The following is a 25,867-nucleotide window of genomic DNA, read 5'->3' as shown; positions in this document are numbered from 1 at the left end:
AGCTGGAGGGTAATTATGTCAAAATAGACTCACCTTTCATCATTATTCAGTATACTTAGCACAGGATCCACAGATAGTATGCCATATAACTCAAGAACATCATTTACTTTAAAACAATCCCAGTCTTCATAGACCTAACAAGAGGCCACACAAAATCACATTGTTAGGACTAAATAACACCAAAAAAGCACACGATGTTAGTCTTAAAGTAATAATAATATCTTAGCATTTTAAATCAGAAAATGAACCTCAAAGCAACTCCTTTATTTGATAAATTGAGATCAAGAGAGGTAAAGCACTTACCTGAAGTCATTCTGCAACGAGCAAATACGTTAACAACTAAAACATGAGCCCTCCTGACTCCTGACCAATGTCTGTTTCCCCACTACATTCAGAGAAAAGGCTTTCCCCCAAGGATGATGGTCAACTAAAACTAGAAACATGCATTACCTCAAAATCTATTAACTACATCAAGAGAAGGGAAAACCCCACGATTATTAACTTTGGACTTATTCACAAGCTATGCAGTGTTAGGAGGACTAACACAAACTTAGAATGGCCATGAGGTTTCTCACAGTAAAGAGCCAAACTTTCAAAGTTGTCTATCATGATGGATATTAGAAACTGTCAAAGCCTCCTACTGGTGAGACCTAAGAGAAGCATGGAAGGAAAAACGTGCTAATTCTTGCTCCTGTGCTACATAACTGAAGTGCCATTTAAGTTAAAACCACAACAACTAAGAACAGAAATTCTCAATGATCATTTCTGAAACTTGTATCACTTGTTCACCTCTCATGATTAAAAAACCAGAATAAGCAAAATAGGGGAACAAACTATTAACAGATTTTTTTCCTTCTACCTTATTTTAAATCTAAGTGAGAAATGGCTTTTGATAAGAAAAGGAAGAATGATGAAAATAAAGCAGATAGGGACTTCCCTGGTGGTCCAGTGGTTAAGAATCCGCCTTCCAATGCAGGGTACCCAGGTTCGATCCCTGGTGTGGGAACTAAGATCCCACATGTGGTGGGGCAACTACGCCCGCACTGCAACTACATAGCCTGCGCGTCTCAACTAGACAGCGGCCAGCGCACCGCGACAAAGATCCCGCACAACTAAGACCCGACGCGGCCAATAAATAAATATTAAAAAATAAAGCAGATATTAGTAAGTTAGAAATGATATAGAAAGGAAATAGATATTAATTTAAAAGTTGTTCCACATCTATCTGAAATATCCACTTTTTGTAAACAATGCCGTGGTAGACAAAATAATGTCCCCCCACCACTCCGACCAATATCCACTTCTTAATCACTGGAATCCTTGAGTATGTTGTTACCTTACATGTAAAAGGAACTTGTATAAATTAAGGACCCTAAGATGGGGAGATTATTCTGGATTGCATGGGTGGGCTCAATTTAACCATACATGTCCTGAAAATCGGAGAATCTCTCCTACCTAAGGACAGAGGGAGATGTGACTATGAAGAAATGGTCAGAGGGCTGCATTATTGCTGACTTCGAAGACGGAGGAAGGGGCCACAAGCCAAGGAATAATGGCAGCCTCCAAAAGCTGGAAAAGGCAAAAAAACAGACTCCCCCCTAAAGCCTCCAGAGAGGAACCAGTCCTGCTGTCACCTGAATTTTACCCCCAGTGAGATCCATGTTGGACTTCTGGCCTAAAGCCTGCAAAATGATAAATTTTGTTGTTTTAAGCCACTAAGTTTGTGGTGATTTGTTATAGCAGCAAGAGAAAACTTGCTAATACAAATGCTAAGAGATTTCTGTTTTAATTTCTGAGACACTTAACACATCTTTGTCAGCATCAGGTCTATGATATTACCTTCACGAGGCATGCAGGACCCTTCTCTCCTGGCAGTGGAAAATTCAGATCAAAAGGAGAAGAGAGGTTTAGCGAGTTCAGCTGTTGTCCAGAAGAAGCTTCAGTTTCTAAACGTTTTGGTTCTCCACACCACTGAAGACCACCAACACTCCCTAAATTCAAAGGGACAGCATTGCACATCATCATTGCTAAGGCTTCCTGGAGATAAAGAACATTCCTAAACAGCCTTTTGAATTTGATAGAAATGATGCTTCTGAGCTTACAAACTTCAAGTTGTTACAGTTTTTAAGGAAATAACACATACTAGAAGCCCTCTGACCTATCAAGAGAACAAAGATTATTATGAAGATCTGAAAGTGTAATCACTTTCCACCTGCAATAAAATGGCAACAAATTCCCCCCCCCCATCAAATCTCATGTAAGTAACTTTAAAGTTAATATTTAACATCGTTACTTGACATCTTTGACCCAAGGAGTACACGGGTCTACTGACAACAAAAACACCTTTGTAGAACATACTTCTTTCTACTTATTAAGTAGAATAAAACCATATAACAATAAATTCATTTACCAAACATCTATTAATGTCCACTATGTACCAGGAATCAGACTAGTTGCTGGGGATACAAAAGATCATTTAAAGATAGCCTCGGGGGCTTCCCTGGTGGCACAGTGGTTGAGAGTCCGCCTGCCAATCCAGGGGACACAGGTTCGTGCCCCAGTCCAGGAAGATCCCACATGCCACGGAGCAGCTAGGCCTGTGAGCCATGGCCGCTGAGCCTGCGCGTCCGGAGCCTGTGCTCCGCAACGGGAGAGGCCACAACAGTGAGAGGCCCTCGTACGGCAAAAAAAAAAAAAAAAAAAAAAAAGGTAGCCTCGGGCTTCCCTGGTGGCGCAGTGGTTGAGAGTCTGCCTGCCAATGCAGGGGACACGGGTTCGAGCCCTGGTCTGGGAGGATCCCACATGCCGTGGAGCAACTGGGCCCGTGAGCCACAACTACTGAGCCTGTGCATTTGGAGCCTGTGCTCCGCAACAAGAGAGGCCGCAACAGTGAGAAGCCTGTGTACCGCGATGAAGAGTGACCCCCACTTGCCACAACTAGAGAAAGCCCTCACACAGAAACAAAGACCCAACACAGCCAAAACTAAAATAAATAAATTAATTTTATAAAAATAAAGATAGCCTCTACCCCTACAGTAGTCACAGTTTAGGGCTGATAACTAGTTAGAATTAAAATACAGCTTCCCATACCACACAATATTGCTCAGCAATAAAAAGGAATAAACTATTGATATAAGCAACAACTTGAATGGATCTCAAGGGAATTTTGCTGAATGAAAAAAAGCCAATCTACAAAGTCTATATACTACATGATTCCATTTATGTAACATTCTTAAAATGACAAAATTATAGGGATGAAGAACAAATTAGTGGTTGCCAGGAAGAGGTAGAGAGGCAGGAGAGGTGGGTATGATTATAAAAGGGCAACATGAGAGATCCGGGTAATGAACAGTTCTGTATCCTGACTGTGGTAGTGGTCACATGAATCTACACATGTGATGAAACTGCACAGAATTAAATACATACACATGCACAAAAATAACTGCATGTAAAGATGTGAATTCTGAATAAGGTCTATGGACTATATCAATATCCATTTCCTGGTTATGATATTCTACTATTAATTATGCAAGATGTTGACCCAGATGAAACTGGATCAAGTATATACAGGATCTGTCTTATGTTTTACAACTGCATGTGAATCTACACTTATCTCCAAAACAGCTTAAAATATATATACAGCCTGAAAGATTGCTTAGAAACCAACAAACAAGGTAAACTTTACATAAATAATGCACTCAAATGTATTCAAAAGCTCTGAAAAGTATGATATTCAAACAAAAGGGGCAAGAAATAGAAGCACCAATAGCTTAAATGATAAGAGAATTACCATGTGTTTTGGATTCTAATATGTTATTTATTGTTATGATACACCGTTAATTTTAATAAACATTTGGGGGGTGAGTGGAGAAAAAGAATACTATCACATTTGTATACATTTACTGTAAAACATTCCAATTTTAAAAACATTAAAATATGCCTTAGCATTAAAGAAATACGGTAATATGAACTTATAAAGTAGAATAATATATGATAAAATGAAATTCAGTAGTAAATCTTTGTTTACCACTGAGTGTTATATTTGCCCTCTCAACCCATCCTTCACATTCAAATTAACTAGACTAATTTGTTTTTACCTCCTCTGCCTTTAACTTGTCCTTGGATTAAAGATGCTAAAGAGAAATGACTGGACACAAAAGGAGAAATAAAGACAAACTTATCTACCTGCCATATGAAGGAATTCAGTGTTCATAATAACTGTGATTGGAGAAATCAATAATGATATATACCAATTTTGAAATTCTCTCATTCTCTTGGAAAATTTCAACTTTTGGTCTCCTTGTTTTAATCAGAATTGTGTTTTAATTAATTTTAAAGTTTAGGAGTAAGTAATCCAGTATACCACAATTTCACATTTTTCCTCCAATGTTTTCAGTCTTACTAATTAAAAGCATCACTATTCCAAAAAGAAAATAAGAAAGGATGTTTCAGATATAAATAAGTCACTTTTAGGGTAGAGTACTTCATATTACTTAAAAGCTGAGATAAATAAAATATGAAGAAAGATAAAAGACCTTTTCCAGCTACCCAAATTGAGACCCTTAACAACTGACAGTAGAGTAGCCACTTCTCACTAAGCGATGCCTAACTGCTCAATTATGAAGCACAGTGTGACCAAAGAGTAACTGTTCAAACTCTCAGAACCGTCTATAATTCTGATAAACCTCAAAGCAAAGTTGTCAAATTACTGCCAGCTCCTAAATCTAGAGCTACATTATACAACAATTAATTCTGAATATGAATCTACTGCAAGAGACCAGAAGTCTACCGAAAGCCCAATGGCACACACTACCTGCTTGCCTGGCACCCGCGTGCTGCTCTTTCTGTTTATTCGGCTGTAGGTCCATATCTTCATCATCTTCATAACTCCTCTTGTGACGACTGGGAGTGTAGGACGTTGAAGGGCTGACTCGAGCTTGGTTTGTATTAACATAGACGTTAAATGAAAGGTTAAGGAAAGATTTTCATGAACTGGGGAATATCGTAAGTTACCCTACCTAGGTGACTAATAAAAGACTATTACTTTGGAGGGAAGAGATATGGGAACATATATATATGTATAACTGATTCACTTTGTTATAAAGCAGAAACTAACACACCACTGTAAAGCAATTATACTCCAATAAAGATGTAAAAAAAAAAAAAGACTATTACTTTGGCAGTTTGGTTAAAATAAAAATGTATTTTTAAAAGAAGGTTGATGTATACAATAAATAAGCTATACGGATATATTGTATAGCAGCAGTCCCCGACCTTTTTAGTACCAGGGACCAACTTCATGGAAGACAATTTTTCCCGGACGGGTGTGTGTGTGTATGGGGGGGATGGTTCAGGCGGTAATGAGAGCGGCAGGGAGCGGCAAAATGAAGCTTCCCTCACTCGGCCGCCGCTCACCTCCTGCTGTGCAGCCCAGTTCCTAACAGGCCACGGCCCAGGGGCTGGGGACCCCTGTTGTATAACACAGGGAATACAGCCAACATTTTATAATAAATATGGAGTATTATCTATCAAAATTTTGAATCATTATGTTGTACACCTGAAATTAAAACATTATTGTAAATCAACGACACCTCAATTTTTTAAAAAACCCAGAATAACAAAAATTTATTTTCAATAAAAGAAGGCTGAACTTCCAGTTTGGGTCATAAGAATTAACAGCTCAAACTTATGCCCCCTACCTTGCTGTAAAGAACTGTAAAACTGATCTCCCAAGGCAATAGAAATAAAAGCAAAAATAAACAAATGGGACCTAATCAAACTTATAAGCTTTCACACAGAAAAGGAACCATAAATAAAATGAAAAGACAACCTATAGACTGGGAGAAAATATTTGCAAAAGATGAGACCTACAAGGGCTTAATTTCCAAAATATACAAACAGCTCATATAACTCAATAAGAAAAAAACAAACAACCCAATCAAAAAATGGGCAGAAGATCTAAACAAACACTTCTCCAAAGACGGAATATAGAAGGCCAACAGGCACATGAAAGATGCTCAACACTGCTATTTATTAGAGAAATGCAAATCAAAACTACAATGAGGTATAATCACTTCACACTGGTGAGAATGGCCATCATCAAAAAGTCTACAAATAGTGCTTGCTTCGGCAGCACATACACTAAAAAAGTCTACGAATAATAAATGCTGGAGTGTGGAGAAAAGGGAACCCTCCTACACTCTTGGTGGGAATGTAAATTGGTGCAGCCCCTATGGAAAACAGAATGGAGGCTCCTTAAAAAACTAAAAATAGAGTTACCATTATGATCCAGCAATCTCACTCCTGGGCATATATATAGAAAAGACAAAAGCTCTAATTTGAAAAGGTACATGCATCCCAATGTTCAAAGCAGCACTAGTTACAATAGCCAAGACATGGAAGCAACCCAAATGTCCATCAACAGATGAATGGATAAAGATGTGGCGTGTATACACACACACACACACACACACGGATACTACTCAGCCATAAAAAAGAATGAAATAATGCCATCTGCAGCAACATGGATGGACCAAGAGATTATCATATTAAGTGAAGTAAGTCGGACAGAGAAAAACAAATATTATATGATATCATTTATATGTGAGATATAAAGAAATAGTACAAATGAACTTATTTATAAAATAGAAACAGACTCACAGACATAGAAAACAAACTCGTGGTTACCAAAGGCAAAGGGTAGGGGCTGGGCGGGGGAGGGATAAATTGGGAGTACGGGACTGACAGATGCACACTACCATATATAAAATAGATAAACGACAAGAATTTACTGCTTAGCACAGGGAAATATATTCAGTGTCTTGAAATAATCTATAATGGAAAACAAACTTTAAAAAAGAATACATATATATATATATGTATAACTGAATCACTTTGTTGTATACCTGAAACTAACACAATATTGTAAATCAACTATACTTCAATTAAAAAAACAAAAAACCTGTAAAGCTGAACAGAAGGCATGAAGCAACTGTTTTCAGTCTTTGGACAACAAAGAACATAAGGTTATGATCCTTGAATGAGAAGAAACACCACAGGTAAACTCCACATTCTCCCCAGCTCTCTCAGGGGCATTTTCCAAATTGCAGCAAAGGGAAGTGGAGGTTCTGCTCTTGCTGGTAGAGAAAACAGAGCACATAGCTCAAGGCTACTGAAGCAACTGGAATTTGCAGAACAGTTAGAGAGCAAAGAGCTTCAAATAGAGCCCTAGGAGAGAACAGCTGCTGCTTGGTTGGGAGCTTAGCAGAGCTTCTGGAAGTTACACAATACTAGAACTGGACCCTGCTGAGAATCACGAGCATTTAGGTGAGACCCGGAAATAGCACATCTCGCAAGTAAGGACTACATCCTACATTGTAAGTGCCACTCATACCTACCTTAACAAATCCCAAAACCAAGCCTTGGCAAGATCAAAGTGACCCACTTAAATTACCTGCCTGCCAGAACAAAATTCAACACTCGTGAAGACAAAACTGTCAACAGTGTTGTACATCAGCATAACTAATCATAACACATGATTAATTATGTGAAGAAGCAGGAAAGTATGGCCTATAAGCAGGATTAAAAACAGTATCAACAGAAAAAAAAAAAAAAAACCAGAGACAACCTGGACATTGGAATTAGCAGACAAGGGCATTAAAAAGCAATTCCAAAATTTACAATTTTAAAAGAAAAGATGAGGACTATCATCAGAAAAATGGAAACAAAGAAAAAGAACCAAATGAAAAAATCTAGAACTAAAACATAAAATGGAAAAAAAAAACCCTCAATCACCTGAGAACAATAATAATTAGTCTACAATCATGTGATTTGAGCCCCAGAAAATGAGAAAAAGATGAGACTGGGACAGAAAAATATTTGAAGAAATAATGGCTGAAATCTTCTGAAAATATCAACCCACAGATCTAAAAGCTCAATAAAACCCAAGCAAGATAAACACAAAAAACCCAGACGTGGGCACATCATAGCCAAGCCGCTGAAAACCACAGAGAATATTAGAAGCAGCCAGAGGAAAACTAAAGACCCACTACATACACGTGACAATGATAAAAATGATAGCTATCCTTTTATAAAAAAACAATGGAGGCCAGAAGGCAATGGAACAATATCATTAAAGTGTTGAAGATGGGAGATACCTGTCAATCAAGCATTCTATAACCACTGGGAGAAAAAAAAGCATTCTACAACCTCCGAAAATATCCTTCAAAAACAAAGGTGAGGGACCTCCCTAGGGGTCCAGTGGTTAAGACTCCATGCTCCCAATGCAGGGGGGACATAGATCCCTGATCAGGGAACTAAGATCCGGCATGCTGCACAATGCAGCACCATGACACACACACACACACACACACCGGCATGCTGCACAATGCAGCACCACGACACACACACACACACACACACACACACACACACACACCCCGGCATGCTGCACAATGCAGCACCACGACACACACACTCCGGCATGCTGCACAATGCAGCACCACGACACACACACACACACACACACACACACACACACGCACACACACACACACCAAAGGGTGAAATAAAGACATTTTCAGTTAAAAAAAAAGCTGAGAAAATTTATTACCAACGGATTAGTACTTAAAAAAAAGGCTCAGTGAAATGATTCCAGACAAAGACAAAAGAGCTAGAAATGATCAATATTTATGCAACATAAAAGACGTAATTTTCCCCCCTTATTTCTAAATTTATGTAGGAGACAACTGTTTAAAAGATCAACAGAAGTATATTGTAGTGAGGCTCAAGGATCAAAGAAGAAATCACAAAGGAAATTAGAAAATATTTTGAACTGAATGAGAGTAAAAACAAGTCAAAATTTGTGGGATCCAACTAAAGCAGTGATTAGAGAGTATTTTATGGCCTTAAATGCTAATATTAGAAAAGGAAGATATGAAATGATCTGCACACTAACCTTAAGGTTTAAAAAAAAATTAAAACCATTACTAAAAACGAAGGAAATAAGAGCAAACATCAATGAAACAGAAAACAAAAAATTAAAGTAAAAAGTTGATTCTCTGACAAACCCCTAGCAATACTAATCAAGGATAAAAGAGAAAAATAAATTAACATTTTGGAAATGAAAGGAGATCACTGTTAGATATGCCTTAGACATTAAAAGGAAAATAAGGAAATACTATGAAAGTTTTATGTCAATAAATTCAAGAACTGTGATTCAATGATTGTGAAACATTCCTTGAGAGATACACAACTTTATCACAACCGACACAAAGTATCTGTTAAAAAACTGATTTAGTAAGTTAAAATCTCACCAAAAAAATGCCTGGCCTCAAACTGGAAACAACCCAAATGTTCATCAATTGGATACTATATAAACAAATACCATCAGCAATAAAAAGGAATGAACTATGGATACACATGGATGAATCTCAAATGCATTATGCTGAATAAAAGATATCAGACACAAAAGACTATATGTTATATGATTCCATTTGTATGACATTCAACAATAGGTAAAATTAAGCTATAGTGAAAAAAATCAGAGCAGTCGTGGGGAGGAGGTGGTGACGGGAAAAAGGCACAAAATTCTTTACTTCCATGGGTGTGCAAATTACAGGTGTATGCAAACCACTTAAGTATACCTTTAAAATCTGTGCATTTCAGTATGTGAACAATGCCTAAAGAAATTAGTAACTAAAAAAAAATAAAAATGAGAATGAGATGTCTCCACAATCTCTCAAAAGAACAAACATATTGTTTTCCCTTAATAAAATTAGAATGAGTTCTAATTTAAAACCAGTTTTTTTACTTAATGATTGTGCAACTCTCTTTTTCAGTCCCTTTAAATCCACCTCAATCCTTTAAACAGTTTTTCACTAGCAGAATGCACCTAATTTTATCATTTCTCAGTGATGAATACTGAAGGTTGTTTTATAGACTTTCTTGTTTAGGACAAAGGAAACACATTTTATAAAAATAAAGCCAAGCTCTATAAATGAAGAATAATTTTCTTTTCCAGCTACCTTCACTGAGGTAAAAAGACTAAGTTTAAAGAAAAAATCAAAATGTGAATTGTGCTCTCTTCAATTAAGAAAATAATCAGTAACCATTCAACACATAAGAAGGTTCAGATAAAGGATATTTCTTTTACCCACGTGGATTCTCCAGGCACTGGAACACAATAGAAAGTCTGTCTTTCCAAAGTGGTAGTTCGTGGAGAGTTTAAATCAACTTCTTGCTGAGGCTGTGATATATACAAAATTTTGTTTTATTTAAAAAAATTTATTACAAAAACTTTAAAAATTAGCAACCATATTTCCATGTTATTTATAAAATCACAGTAAATACTTTCATATTAAGAGTTAATTAACAAGCAACTACTAAATACACACTATCATTTTTGAAAAGAAAACAGACATAAAATCATTTCAAATGCAATAATCAATACAGTACCTTCCTTCAAATCCAAATATACAGCACCCTAGGTTAAAAAATTAAATCCCTTTGAATATTAATCAGAGTGAGGCCTCCCGGAGGTCCTCATTTCAGCACCAACACCAGCTCTATCCAACTGTCTGCAAACTCCAGTGCTGGACGTCTCAGGCCAAACAACCAGTAAGACAAGAATACAGCACCACCCATCAAAAGAGAAAAAGAAAAGAAAAGAAAAGAAAGAAACAACAAAAAACTATGTTACAGACGAAGGAGCAAGGTAAAAACCTAAAGACCAAATAAATGAAGACGAAATAGGCAACCTACCTGAAAAAGAATTCAGAGCTATGATAGTAAAGATTATCCAAAATCTCGGAAACAGAATGGAGAAAATACAAGAAACATTTAACAAGGATCTAGAAGAAATCAAGAGCAAACAAACAGTGATGAACAACATAATTACTGAAATTAAAAATACTCTAGAAGGAATCAATAGCACAATAACTGAGGCAGAAGAACAAATAAGTGAGCTGGAAGATAAAATGGTGGAAATAACTGCCAGGGAGCAGAATAAAGAAAAAAGAATGAAAAGAATTGAGGACAAGGGCTTCCCTGGTGGTGCAGTGGTTGAGAGTCCACCTGCCGATGCAGGGGACACAGGATGCAGGGGACACAGGTTCGTGCCCCGGTCTGGGAGGATACCGCATGCCACGGGGCGGCTGGACCCGTGAGCCACGGCCACTGGGCCTGCGCGTCCAGAGCCTGTGCTCCGCAACGGGAGGAGCCACAGCAGTGAGAGGCCCGCGTACCGCAAAAAAAAAATAAAGCAAAAAAAAAAAAAAAAGAATTGAGGACAATCTCAGAGACCTCTGGGACAACATTAAACACACCAACATTCGAATTATAGGGGTCCCAGAAGAAGAGAAAAAGAAAGGGGCTGAGAAAATATTTGAAGAGATTACAGTCGAAAACTTCCCTAACATGGGAAAGGAAAGAGTCGATCAAGTTCAGGAAGCACAGAGAGTACCAAACAGGATAAACCCAAAGAGACACACCAAGACACATATTAATGAAACTATCAAAAATTAAATACAAAGAAAAAAAATTAAAATCAGCAAAGGAAAAGCAACAAATAACATACAAGGGAATCCCCATAAGGTTAACAGCTGGTTTTTCAGCAGAAACTCTGCAAACCAGAAAGGAGTGACAGGACATATTTAAAGTGATTAAAGGGAAAACCCTACAACCAAGATTACTCAACCCAGCAAGGATCTCATTCAGATTCGATGGAGAAATTAAAACGTTTACAGATAAGCAAACATTAAGAGAATTCAGTACCACCAAAGCAGCTTTACGACAAATGCTAAAGGAACCTCTCCAGGCAGGAAACACAAGAGAAGGAAAAGACATGCAAAAACAAACCAAGGAACAGGATAGAAAGCCCAGAGATAGATAAACGCGTACACATACTGTCATCTTATTTTTGATAAAGGAGGCAAGAATATACAATGGAGAAAAGACAACCTCTTCAATAAGTGGTGCTGGGAAAACTGAACAGCTACATGTAAAAGAATGAAATTAGGGGCTTCCCTGGTGGCGCAGTGGTTGAGAGTCTGCCTGCCGATGCAGAGGACACAGGTTCGTGCCCCGGTCCGGGAAGATCCCACATGCTGCAGAGTGGCTAGGCCCGTGAGCCATGGCTGCTGAGCCTGCGCGTCCGGAGCCTGTGCTCCGCAACGGGAGAGGCCACAACAGTGAGAGGCCCGTGTACACCCCCCCCCAAAAAAAGAAGAATGAAATCAGAACACTCCCTAACACCATACACAAAAATAAACTCAAAATGGATTAAAGACCTAAATGTAAGGCCAGACACTATCAAACTCTTAGAGGAAACCACAGGCAGAACATTCTATGACATAAATCACAGCAAGATCCTTTTTGACCCACCTCCTAGAAAAATGGAAATAAAACCAAAAATAAACAAATGGGACCTAATGAAACTTAAAAGCTTTTGCACAGCAAAGGAAACCATAAACAAGATGAAAAGACAACCCTCAGAATGGGAGAAAATATTTGCAAATGAAGCAACCGACAAAGGATTAATCTCCAAAATTTATAAGCAGCTCATACAGCTCAATATCAAAAAAACAAACACCCCAATCCAAAAATGAGAAGACCTAAATAGACATTTCTCCAAAGAAGACACACAGATTACCAACAAACACGTGAAAGGATGCTCAACGTCACTAATCATTAGAGATATGCAAATCAAAACTACAATGAGGTATCACCTCACATCCATCAGAATGGCCATCATCAAAAAATCTACAAACAATAAATGCTGGAGAGGGTGTGGAGAAAAGAGAACCCTCTTTGCACTGTTGGTGGGAATGTAAATTGATACAGCCATTATGGAGAACAGTATGGTGGTTCCTTAAAAAACTAAAAATAGAACTACCATACGACACAGCAATCCCACTACTGGGCATATACCCTGAGAAAACCATAATTCAAAAAGAGCCATGGACCACAATGTTCACTGCAGCACTATTTACAATAGCCAGGACATGGAAGCAACCTAAGTGTCAATCGACAGATGAATGTATAAAGATGTGGCACATACATACAATGGAATATTACTCAGCCATAAAAAGAAACGAAACTGAGTTATTTGTAGTGAGGTGGATGGACCTAGAGTCTGTCATACTGAGTGAAGTAAGTCAGAAAGAGAAAGACAAATACCGTATGCTAACACATATATATGGAATCGAAAAAAAGAAAAAAAGAAAAAACCCAAAATGGTCATGAAGAACCTAGGGACAGGATGGGAATAAAAACACAGACCTACTAGAAAATGTACTTGAGGATGTGGGGAGGGAGAAGGGTAAGATGGGACAAAGTGAGAGAGTGGCATGGACATATATACACTACCAAATATCAAACAGATAGCTAATGGGAAGCAGCCACATAGCACAGGGGAGATCAGCTTGGTGCTTTGTGACCACCTAGAGGGGTGGGATAGGGAGGGTGTGAGGGAGGGAGACGCAAGAGGGAAGAGATATGGGGATATATGCATAGCTGATTCACTTTGTTATAAAGCAGAAACTAACACACCTCTGTAAAGCCACTATATTCCAATAAAGATGTTTAAAAAACACCCAAAACAATTAAGAAAATGGTAATAGGACCATAAATATCAATAATTACCTTAAATGTAAATGGATTAAATGCTCCAACAAAAAGAAACAGACTGGCTGAATGGATACCAAAACAAGACCCGTACATATGCTGTCTACAACGGACCCACTTCAGACCTAGGGACACATACAGAATGAAAGTGAGGGGATGGAAAAAGATATTCCATGCAAATGGAAATCAAAAGAAAGCTGGAGTAGCAATCCTCATATCAAACAAAATAGACTTTAAAACAAAGATTACAAGAGACAAAGAAGGACACTACATAATGATCAAGGGATCAATCCAAGATGATATAACGATTATAAATATATATGCACCCAACATAGGAGCACCTCAATACATAAGACAAATGCTAACAGCCATAAAAGGGGAAATCGACAGTAACACAAAAATAGTAGGGGGACTTTAACACCCCACTTTCACCAATGGACAGATCATCCAAAATGAAAATAAATTAAGGAAATGCAAGCTTTAAATGATACATTAAACAAGATGGACTTAATTGATATTTATAGGACAGTCCAGCCAAAAACAACAGAATACACTTTCTTCTCAAGTGCTCATGGAACATTCTCCAGGACAGACTATATTCTGGGTTACAAATCAAGCCTTAGTAAATTTAAGAAAATTGAAATCGTATTAAGTATCTTTTCTAACCACAACGCTATGAGACTAGATATTACAGGAAAAAAAAAACTGTAAAAAATACAAACATATGGAGGCTAAACAATATGCTACTAAATAACCAAGAGATCACTGAGGAAATCAAAGAGGAAATCAAAAACTACCTAGAAACAAATGACAATGAAAACACAACAACCCAAAAGCTATGGGATGCAGCAAAAGCAGTTCTACGAGGGAAGTTTATAGCAACACAATCCTAACTCAAGAAACAAGAAAAATCTCAAGTAAACAACCTAATCTTACACCTAAAACAATTAGAGAAAGAAGAACAAAAAAATCCCGAAGTTAGCAGAAGGAAAGAAATCATAAAGATCAGTTCAGAAATAAATGAAAAAGAAATGAAGGAAACAGTAGCAATGATCAATAAAACTAAAAGCTGGTTCTTTGAGAAGATAAACAAAATGGATAAACCATTAGCCAGACTCATCAAGAAAAAAAGGGAGAAGACTTAAATCAACAGAATTAGAAATGAAAAAGGAGAAGTAACAACTGACACTGCAGAAATATAAAGGATCATGAGAGATTACTACAAGCAACTATATGCCAATAAAATGGACAACCTGGAAGAAATGGACACATTCTTAGAAAAGCTCAACCTTCTGAGACTGAAGCAGGAAGAAATAGAAAATATAAACAGATTAATCACAAGCACTGAAATTGAGACTGTGATTAAAAATCTTCCAACAGGGCTTCCCTGGTGGCGCAGTGGTTGAGAGTACACCTGCCGATGCAGGGGACACGGGTTCGTGCCCCGGTCCGGGAAGATCCCACATGCCCCGGAGCGGCTAGACCCGTGAGCCATGGCCGCTGAGCCTGCACGTCCAGAGCCTGTGCTCCGCAACGGAAGAGGCCACAACAGTGAGAGGCCCGCATACCGCAAAAAAAAAAAAAAAAATCTTCCAAACTAAAGCCCAGGACCAGATGTCTTCACAGGCGAATTCTATCAAACTTTTAGAGAAAAGCTAACACCAATCCTTCTCAAACTCTTCCAAAATACAGCAATGGGAGGAACACTCCCAAACTCATTCTATGAGGCCACCATCACCCTGATACCAAAACCAGACAAAGATGTCACAGAAAAAGAAAACTACAGGCCAATATCTCTGATGAACATAGATGCAAAAATACTCAACAAAATACTAGCAAACAGAATTCGACAGCACATTAAGAGGATCATACACCATGATCAAGTGGGGTTTATCCCAGGAATGCAAGGATTCTTCAATATATGCAAATCAATCAATATGATACACCATATTAACAAACTGAAGGTTAAAAAACCATATGATAATCTCAATAGATGCAGAAAAGGCTTTTGACAAAATTCAACACCCATTTATGATAAAAACTCTCCAGAAAGTGGGCATAGAGGGAACCTACCTCAACATAATAAAGGTCATATATGACAAACCCACAGGCAACATCGTTCTCAATGGTGAAAAACTGAAACCATTTCCTCTAAGATCAGGAACAAGACAAGGTCGCCCACTCTCACCACTATTATTCAACACAGTTTTGAAAGTTTTAGCCACAGCAATCAGAGAAGAAAAAGAAATAAAAGAAATCCAAATAGGAAAAGAAGAAGTAAAGCTGTCACTGTTTGCAGATAACATGATACTATACACAGAGAATCCTAAAGATGTTACCAGAAAAATACCAGAGCTAATCAAAAAATCAGGTAGAGTAGCAGGACACAAAATTAATGCACAGAAATCTCTTGCATTCTTATACACTAATGATGAAAAATCCAAAAGAGAAATTAAGGAAACAATCTCATTTACCACTGCAACAAAAAGAATAAAATACCTAGGAATAAACCTACCTAAGGCGACAAAAGACCTGTATGCAGAAAACTATAAGACACTGATGAAAGAAATTAAAGATGACACAAACAGATGGAGAGATATACCATGTTCTTGCATTGGAAGAATCAACATTGTGAAAATGACTATACTACACAAAGCAATCTACACATTCAATGCAATGCCTATCAAACTACCAATGGCATTTTTCACAGAACTTAGAACAAAAAATCGCACAATTTGTATGGCAACACAAAAGACCCCAAATAGCCAAAGCAATCTTGAGAAAAACGGAGCTGGAGAAATCAGGCTCCAGGACTTCAGACTATACTACAAAGCTACAGTAATCAAGGGTTTCCCTGGTGGTGCAGAGGTTAAGAATCCACCTGCCAATGCAGGGGATATGGGTTCGGGCCTTGGTCTGGGAAGATCCCACATGCCACGGAGCAACTAAGCCCGTGTGCCACAACTACCGAGCCTGCGCTCTAGAGCTCCTGAGACACAACTACTGAAGCCCGCATGCCTAGAGCCTGTGATCCACAACAAGAACCCCATGCACCACAACGAAGAGTAGCCCCCGCTAGCTGCAACTAGAGAAAGCCCGCGCACAGCAGCGAAGACCCAACACAGCCAGAAATAAAATAAATAAAATAAATAGATTTAAGAAAAAAAAGCTAAAGTAATCAAGACAGTATGGTACTGGCACAAAAACAGAAATATAGTTCAATGGAACAGGATAGAAAGCCCAGAGATAAACTCATGCACACACAGTCACCTTATCTTTGATAAAGGAGGCAAGAGTATACAATGGAGGAAAGATTGCCTCTTCGATAAGTGGTGCTCGGAAAACTGGACAGCTACATGTAAAAGAATGGAATTAGAACACTTCCTAACACCATACATAAAAATAAACTCAAAATGAATTAAAGACCTAAATGTAAGGCCAAACACTATAAAACTCTTAGAGGAAAACATGGGCAGAACACAGACATAAATCACAGCAAGTTCCTTTTTGACCCACATTCTAGAGAAATGGAAATAAAAACAAAAATAAACAATTGGGACCTAATGAAACTTAAAAGCTTTTGCACAGTGAAGGAAACCATAAACAAGATGAAAAGACAACCCTCAGAATGGAAGCAAATGTCTGCAAACAAAGGAATGGGCGAAGGATTAAACTCCAAAATATACACAAGCAGCTCATGCAGCTCAATATGAAAAAAACAAACAACCCAATCCAAAAACAGGCAGAAGGCCTGAACAGACATTTCTCCAAAGAAGATATACAGATGGCCAGCAAACACATGAGACGATGCTCAACATCACTAATCATTAGAAAAATGCAAATCAAAACTACAATGAGGTATCATCTCACACCGGCTAGAATGGCCATCATCAAAAAATCTACAAACAATAAATGCTGGAGAGGGTGTGGAGAAAAGGGAACCCTCTTGCACTGTTGCTGGGAATGTAGATTGATACAGCCACTATGGAGAACAGTAGGGAGGTTCGTTAGGAAACTAAAAATAGAACTACCATATGACCTAGCAATCCTACTACTGGGCATATACCCTGAGAAAACCATAATTCAAAAAGAGTCATGTACCACAATGTTCATTGCAGCTCTATTTACAATAGCCAGGACATGGAAGCAACCTAAGTGTCCATCGACAGATGAATGGATAAAGAAGATGTGGCACATATATACAATGGAATATTACTCAGCCATAAAAAGAAACGAAATTGAGTTATTTGTAGTGAGGTGGATGGACCTACAGTCTGTCATACAGAGTGAAGTAAGTCAGAAAGAGAAAAACAAACAAATACCGTATGCTAACATATATATATGGAATCTAAAAAAACAAAAAAAAGTTTCTGATGAACCTAGGGGCAGGACAGGAATAAAGACACAGACGTAGAGAATGGACTTGAGGACACGGGGAGCGGGAAGGGTAAGCTGGGACAAAGTGAGAGTGTAACATTGACATATATACACTACCAAATGTAAAGTAGGTAGCTAGTGGGAAGCAGCTGCATAGCACAGGGCGATCAGCTTGGTGCTTTGCCACCACCTAGAGGGGTGGGATAAGGAGGGTGGGAGGGAGGCTCAAGAGGGAGGAGATATGGGGATATACGTATGCATATAGCCGATTCACTTTTTTATACAGCAGAAGCTAACATAACATTGTAAAGCAATTATACTCCAATAAAGATGTTAAAGGAAAAATGAAAAAAAAATTAACTCCCTTTAAATAAACATGTTATTTTATTAAATTTTTTCAAAGACAGTGCTCATGGTAATCCCACTGTCTCTCTCATAAAAAGCTATCAGAATTAGCCCATTAAATAGGAATTTAGTGAAATACTCATTACGAGGTAGCTCTGAGATGAGATTTAAAAGTCAGATATTATTCCTTAGAAAAGGCATATTCTCTATTTCAAATATACTTAGAGATAAGAGGCAGAGAGGACCCAAGATGTAATATTGAAAAAATTATTTCAACAAACACATATTACTTTTAGAGTACCAAAAAAAAACCCTTAAAAGTAAGTAAAATCTATATTCTGTTTTTTAAGAGAAAAAGAAAGAAAGAAAGGAAACAAAGAAAGAATCCCAGAGATATCAATTGAGCCTGAGATAATATATATAAGCTAAGTTTTTTCTGTATTTCTTTCCAGGGCCAAAGTTCCCTTTTCCTGGTGTGGTGCTTTTACTTATGACTCTTTAGCAACGTAGTACAAAATAAAAACTCTTTGCCTTTGGGAGTGTCACAGATAGACAGTCTCACCTATTTCATTTTCCCATTTCCAGGGGCTGAGATTGTTGAGCTATAGAGACACTGCATTATTGTGTACTAGGAAAAAAAATGTGTATTAATTTATTAGCCTAATATGGCTTAGGGCCCCTCAAACAAGGGATGCAGGAAACCTCAAGTTGATTCATTAGACTTGCACAATGGTGCATGCTATGGGGCACCCTAAAGGAAAAAGACATGGGAGAGCTGGAGGCCATCATGTGTAAGATTAAACGAATCCATCATTCGTGAGTCCGTTACTCTAAATAAGTATAGGAAGTTATCATTTTTTCTTTATAGCAACCTTTCAAATTAGGGCTTTTCTTCCATACAGATCAGCCCGCTGGGCTAAAACATTTATTCAACAGAAACAATTTATACTGTGAATTAACAGGCTGGGATTAGGGTTTATATATTAACCTCTTGAGGTTTGGGTAAGCAGGAGACAGACTCCCAGAATGTAAAAAGCCCTAAATAACCCGATTAAACTAAGATTCTGGACTGCAAAGCAGAAATCTAATAGATCCAGAATGGAGGTAACTACTGAGGTTCACCTTTCTACTGGGGTCGTGCCTCAGCACCTGCCTGGTCAATCCCTACCTGTGATACTTGTTTTCTTTCTAACAATTGAAAATTACCACCTGTGTTTCAATAGTACCACATGAAAAACACACAAAAAGCAAAATATGAGATATTTTTAGTTAATATATTTTGACATGCTGATAATCTTCTTCTACTATTAAACCAGAAATAAGTTTTAAACTTTCCCCAGTCACAATGCCAGCCATGTTGAACAGGTGTCTGAATGAAATTAAGTTTAATTCTGCATGTTGTTCTTCTACTATCAGAAAAGCAATACCAAAGAAAATGCAGATATACTGTGGTTCCTCTAATTGCTTTTCTAGTAAGTTTCTATCTCAAAACTACCCCTTTTACAACTATAATTATATCCAGGATTCTGTCTTCTTCCCTTTCCCATTACTGATATGTAAGAGAGTTTCTATTACTTCCTTTTATCAAAGAAAGCTTAAGTTTACTTTTTTCCTCCCAGGAAAAGAGGGCAGGATTTAATCAAATTTAATTAAGCACGTGTAAAGCCCTAAATTAATCTTCTTTCATTTTTCTTCTACTTTTCATTTTAAAAGAACTTATCATAACCTGTAATTTTAAAAAGCAGGTATATAGGTATTAGGAAAAGAAAGGAATTTTTTCATTTACAATATTCCACCTTCTAAGAGATTTTTAGATCAAAAAAAAAATCATATCAGTGAATATATTTTAAGTATACATACCCCACACTCTGCTACATCTCTATATTTTCCAAAATGAAGAACCTATGACCCAAAGCAAAAAAATAACAGTATTATATCAATCTATCAGAATGAAAATTACCATAAACAACACAAGGACAAAATTAATACTACTAATTGTAAACAGTAAGTTTCATGAATAAAGCAATACATACACGTGCTTTTGTGTTTCGGTTAACGGTTTCATAAACTCCCATGTAAAATTCAGGGTCAAACATATCCTGAATCATGCAACGGAACTTGACAAAACTGTTAGGTTTCAAATAATGAAGGGGAACTTCATTCAATGATGGTACCTTTAACGAAAACGAACAATCAAGTCAAAATATTCTGTGTATAAAACATTAAGTACATATACATAGACATATATATCCAGACTCAAACCGCAATTCCCACACACACACACAAAATCAAGGGAGCCAAATGATCCCAATGGTTAATATAACACAATTGCTAAAAAAAAGTACTTCCTGTGTTCTCGCAAGTTTGTATGATGACATTTGACTATAATGTAAAAGGATGCTTTTCCTTCACAACACTTTCCAATTAGCAGAAAGGCATTTGCTTTGTTGAGTTCCTCTCTTAAAACTCGTACATGTCAACTCTTTTAAAATGAAGGTAATAAAACAAAAGATAATCGAATCTCTCACAACTACCCATTTTTTTCATGGTCAATTACTGCCACCTAGAGGCGCCAATATAGAAGCACTTATTTGCTTGAATTTAAATTTAAGTTGCAAAAGAGACCAAAAACCTTTTAATACATATGCACTTAAAGCACAGGGCAGTGAACATTAATTTATATATATTTAAACTGTATGTGGATTACTGCTCTACTGTGAGAAACTGCAAGTCTGCCCAACCCTCGCCACCCCCCTCCCCCCCCCCCCAATAGCAATGAGCTCACCCATTTAGGAGCATTATTTTCCTTCAGCTTTTCCTTAAAATACTCAATTACTTTCTTCTCCCAGCCAGGATTAACTCCATTTTGAGCTGAAAGAAAAATATACTGTTCAAAGCTGAAAGTACAATCTATAATAATAGACAATGTTCACACATTAGTTTAGTGTGCACCTTATTGGAAGCACTGAACAAGACACCAGAAGCTGCCCTGTTGGGGGTTTGGATATTACAATCAGGGCGAGGCTGACCCCCTGCAGGCTCTCAGGAGCTAACAATCTCCTGAGGACACCCACAGCATGAGATACGAGACTCCCCAGACAAAGCAGAACAGGAACCATCATTTGAAAAGCAGACTGATCTTTGAAAACATTTTTATACAGATTTAAAAAAATTTTTACAATTACCCTGAAATGAAGAGCAGAGAGTGGTGGTGGTTTTTTTTTTTAAGTTTTTATTTGGGAATAATTTCAAACTTTCAAAAAGTCACAGTGAAAAATATGTCACAATGATAATTACAAAGAACACCTGTAACCTTGCCCCATTTACTTTATTTGCTTGCTCTCTCTCTCCCACATATTTTTCTGACCTACCTGAGATTACATTACACACATCATTTATTTTTACCTTTAAATAGTTCAATGTGTTTCCTAAGAATAAGGAGATTATCTTATATAACCACAGTACTTGTTATCAATCTCAGGAAATTCAAAATTGATACAATACATTTTATCTAATCTACCATCCATATTCCAACTTGTCATTTGACCCAACACTATCCTTTATTGCACTTTTTCCACTTCAGTACAGGACCCAGTCTAGAATCACATACTGCTTTTAGCTATCGTGTTTTTTTAATCTCCTTTATTCTGGAACAGTTCCTCAATCTTTATCTCTTATGACACTGACACTGCAGAATACAAACCCTTTATTAAAAAATAGAAATCTCCTCACTGGGTCTGTCTGACGTTTCCTTATGAGTAGATTGCAGTTACGTGTTACCAGTCAGAGTGCTACATAAGGATGCTGTGCCCTTGTAGGTACATCATTTAGAGACAAGATGTCCATCTTCCCCTCATCGATGACGTTAATTTTCATCACCCAAAGTGACAGCCAATTTCTCCACTGTAGTTACTTTCTTCCCCTTACAACTAATAAGCAATCTACAGGAGATACCTCAGACAATTATCATGAAACTTGCCCTGCTCCCAAGATTCAGCATCCATTTTATGCTTCTTGCAATGATGATTGCAAAATCAGAGAAAGGTGTTTTTAATGTCATGTTAAAGAAAACCAGACTTTGAAAAATTATGGGAATTGGTCAAGACCAAAGAGTGAATCATCAACAGAATTAGGAATATATGTTTTCATGAACTAGAACTACCTAACCATAGCTGGTCAGTACTTCCACCATCACACAGGTACCATACTCATCACACAGGTGCTATGGAGATGTGGCGTAAAGGAATTTTGTCTATATTTGTTGTGGAGCTGATTCTGTTAGAAATACTCATAAAATCCTGCTAACACCATGCTGCAGCAGAGATTCCAAATGCTTTCACTTAACTGAGCAAAGGACAGTTCTTAAAAAGAACTCGTGGAGGTGAAAAACGAGGAAGTGATTCTGATGTGCAATGAGGGTTAAATCTACTACTAGTAAACCAGTCCTCAAAGCTTGGTCCCCAGACTAGCAGTATTAGCACCACCTGAGTGGTTGTTAGGCAAATTCTTCAGCCCATCCAAGACCTACTGAATCAGAAACTCTGGAGGTGAAGTCTAGCGATTCATGTTTTAAAATACCCTTGAGGTGATTCTGATGCACACTAACATTTGAGAACCACTACTCTACTAGACACATGCCAATAAATGATTACTGAATTGGACGGTGGGGGGAGGGGACCAGAATAGGTATTTTTGCGTCTAGTCCAAATGGATGTTTAAAGAAAAGACCTACATGCAGCCATGACTGTGAACACCACTATGCTGACTGCATTTGTGTAAGAAACTTGAATATACCACATCACAGGTGATGAGGCTACATCAAAGAGTGATTGGGAAGCAGTAAGTTACTTCTAAGTAACTTACATGCATACAAAATGTTCTTAAGTAAAGGCCAGCTTACTAATATCTGGTACTGCTGGACAATTAAAGGACTGCAATAGATAATTCCAAAATTATCAAGAGTACAATAACTGGGCTTCCCTGGTGGCACAGTGGTTGAGAATCTGCCTGCTAATGCAGGGGACACGGGTGCGAGCCCTGGTCTGGGAGGATCCCACATGCTGCGGAGCAACTAGGCCCATGAGCCACAACTACTGAGCCTGCGCATCTGGAGCCTGTGCTCCGCAACAAGAAAGGCCACAATCGTGACAGACCCACGCACCGCGATGAAGAGTGGCCCCCGCTTGCCACAACTAGAGAAAGCCCTCGCATAGAAACGAAGACTCAGCACAGTAAAAATAAATAAATTAATAAACTCCTACCCCCAACACCTTCTTTAAAAAAAAAAGAATACAATAACTATCCATTATTTATTAAGCCTACTGTGTGCCCAGCACTCTGCCAGGTGCTATCAGGATATTTAAAATTGAAGGAACTTAAAGCTAAGATAAGCTATGGATAGAATAACAGGCAAAAGCAAAGAAGAGAAACTAACGTAGGTCAAAAAAATCTCAGTGAGGGCTTCTGAAAGAGGTGTTTGAGCCAGGCCTGGGAAGAAGGGTAGAACTGAAACATGTTGAGGTATGAGGGATGGGCATATTCCAGACGTAGAGCACTCTGGGGGAAGAAAGAGTAATGGTAAACCAAGGACAAGGATGGACACTACCAGAAATTCAAATACATGGAGCACAAAGTGCCTGGAAAAGAATAAAGCTACTGAACAAAAGGAAGAGGAGGCCAAACACATCACAGAGTTTTCAATGCCAGGCTACAGATCTGCTCTCTATTCACAAACAATTCACCTTTACATTTCCAGGGTCTAGCAAGGGCCTGGGACATAGCTATCGGAGTTAGAGAAATAAACATTAAATAAGTACAATGTAGAGAAAATAGGTTGTTTCGCAAGACTAGCATCCATTTCCCCTTTTTCTAGTGACAGTGCCTCTTTTTGAGGGAGGAACCACAGCACTGTTACTCCCAGCCCAAGGGTGGACCTGACCTAGACCTCACAGTGGTTCTGATGATCAGTTTAGGGATGCATCAATCAAGGACAATCCTGGGAATAAGGCTTAGTAGCTGGGCTCAACATTATAGGTTATAATCCCGCAGCTGCATGTGGCCACAGTGACCAAGGTCTGTCTGAAAACTAAGCCATCCCAGAGGAAAGTGGAGTAAAAAGGCTGATTTCTGTAGACACAGGGTGAAGTATTTGGCTGTAATTGAGCCTGACGTTAACCCTCTCAGGAACCGTTACCTGAGACAACGTATTCATCTTCTCTGGTTTAAGCAGAATCGAGTTGGGCCATTTGCAACCAAGAGACCTGCTGAGCACACACATATCACTCTATTATATTTCCCATGAATTCCTGGCCATCTGAATGTGGGCACCACTGCACTCAATCCTGCCCTAGTTTAAGTGGTCAGGGGAACTGAGGAACAAAAAATATATACACTTTCACACTCTCACCAACAGCATATGAGGGTTCTATATAACCTCACCAACACTTGGTCTTGTCAATCTTTTTAATCCTAGTCATTGTGCTGGGTATGCAGTAATATTTCACTGGGGTTTGAATATGCATTTCCCTAAGGACTAGTGATGTACACCTTTTCATATGTTTATTGACCATTCCAATAAATCCTTTTGTGAGGTGCCTGCTTATTAATTTTGCCCATCTTTTAAAAAAATGATTTTGTTGGGAATTCCCTGGCAGTCCAGTGGTTGGGACCCCACGCTCTCACTGCCAATGGCCAGGGTTCACTCGCTGGTTGGGGAACTAAAATCCCACAATCCACGCAGTACGGCCCAAAAAAAAAAAAAGATTTTGTTGTGGCATCAATGATTTGTACAAATTTTGTGTATTCTGAATGCAAGTCTTTTGTCAGATATATGTAGGGCAAGTATTTTCTCCTAATCTGTAGCTTGCTTTTTGACATTCTTAATGGTGTCCTTTGATGGGAAGTTTTCAATTTTGACGAAGTCCAACTTTTCAATTTTTTCTTTTATGTTTACTGACCCCAAGGTCATAAAGATATTCTCCTGTTTTTCACTTTTCACATTTAAGTCTGTAACCCATATCAAATTAATGTTTTTGATTATAGTGTGACATAGACATCAAGGCTCATTTTTTTCCAAAAAGATATCCATTTGTACCAGCATTATTTAATTAAACAACTTTCTAGCAGTAAATTGCTTTGGCAAACAGAGTAACAATTAACTGTCACACATCTACCAAAGAGAAAATATGCAAAAAATAACCACTCACTAAACATATGCACTCACTAAACCCATGGTCAAAGACAGGAACTTCACTCATACACTGCCAATCTTTCCTGCTATAGAATTAGCAAACTATCAAAGTTCCAAGTCCATCAGTGATGAGAAATAGATGTTGTGACTGGGGGAAAGTCTCCTGGTTGGTCCTCAGCAGCAATAAATGATAGATTTTTTTAAAATAAATAAATAAATTGCTTTGGCACTACTGTCAAACTCAACTCATTGTATTTACGTTAATGTATTTCTAGACTTTCTGTTATGTTACACTGATCTAGTTGTCTATCCTTATGCCAATACCATATTGTT

At 38.0% G+C, this 25,867-nt stretch overlaps 1 protein-coding gene across 2 annotated transcripts in view; it reads right to left on the bottom strand.

The window, feature by feature from the left end:
• The window catches only part of MCMBP (minichromosome maintenance complex binding protein), a 68,042-nt gene that overhangs the window by 25,259 nt on the left and 16,916 nt on the right, over window positions 1–25,867 (bottom strand). For both annotated transcript variants that reach the window (XM_079899544.1, XM_079899545.1), the window contains exons 2-8: window positions 21,131–21,216; window positions 20,379–20,519; window positions 20,206–20,247; window positions 10,145–10,246; window positions 4,814–4,958; window positions 1,840–1,991; window positions 34–134 (exon numbers count right to left, since the gene is read on the bottom strand). In XM_079899544.1, coding sequence (XP_079755670.1) covers window positions 34–134; window positions 1,840–1,991; window positions 4,814–4,958; window positions 10,145–10,246; window positions 20,206–20,247; window positions 20,379–20,519; window positions 21,131–21,216 — 769 coding nt within the window. The remainder of the gene's footprint in view (window positions 1–33; window positions 135–1,839; window positions 1,992–4,813; window positions 4,959–10,144; window positions 10,247–20,205; window positions 20,248–20,378; window positions 20,520–21,130; window positions 21,217–25,867) is intronic.

The sequence above is a fragment of the Stenella coeruleoalba genome (genome assembly GCF_951394435.1).
Source record: "Stenella coeruleoalba genome assembly, chromosome: 16".
NCBI lineage: Eukaryota > Metazoa > Chordata > Mammalia > Artiodactyla > Delphinidae > Stenella > Stenella coeruleoalba.
The sequence above is the reverse complement of the archived record's forward strand: the minus strand, read 5'-3'. Positions and strand labels throughout refer to the sequence as shown.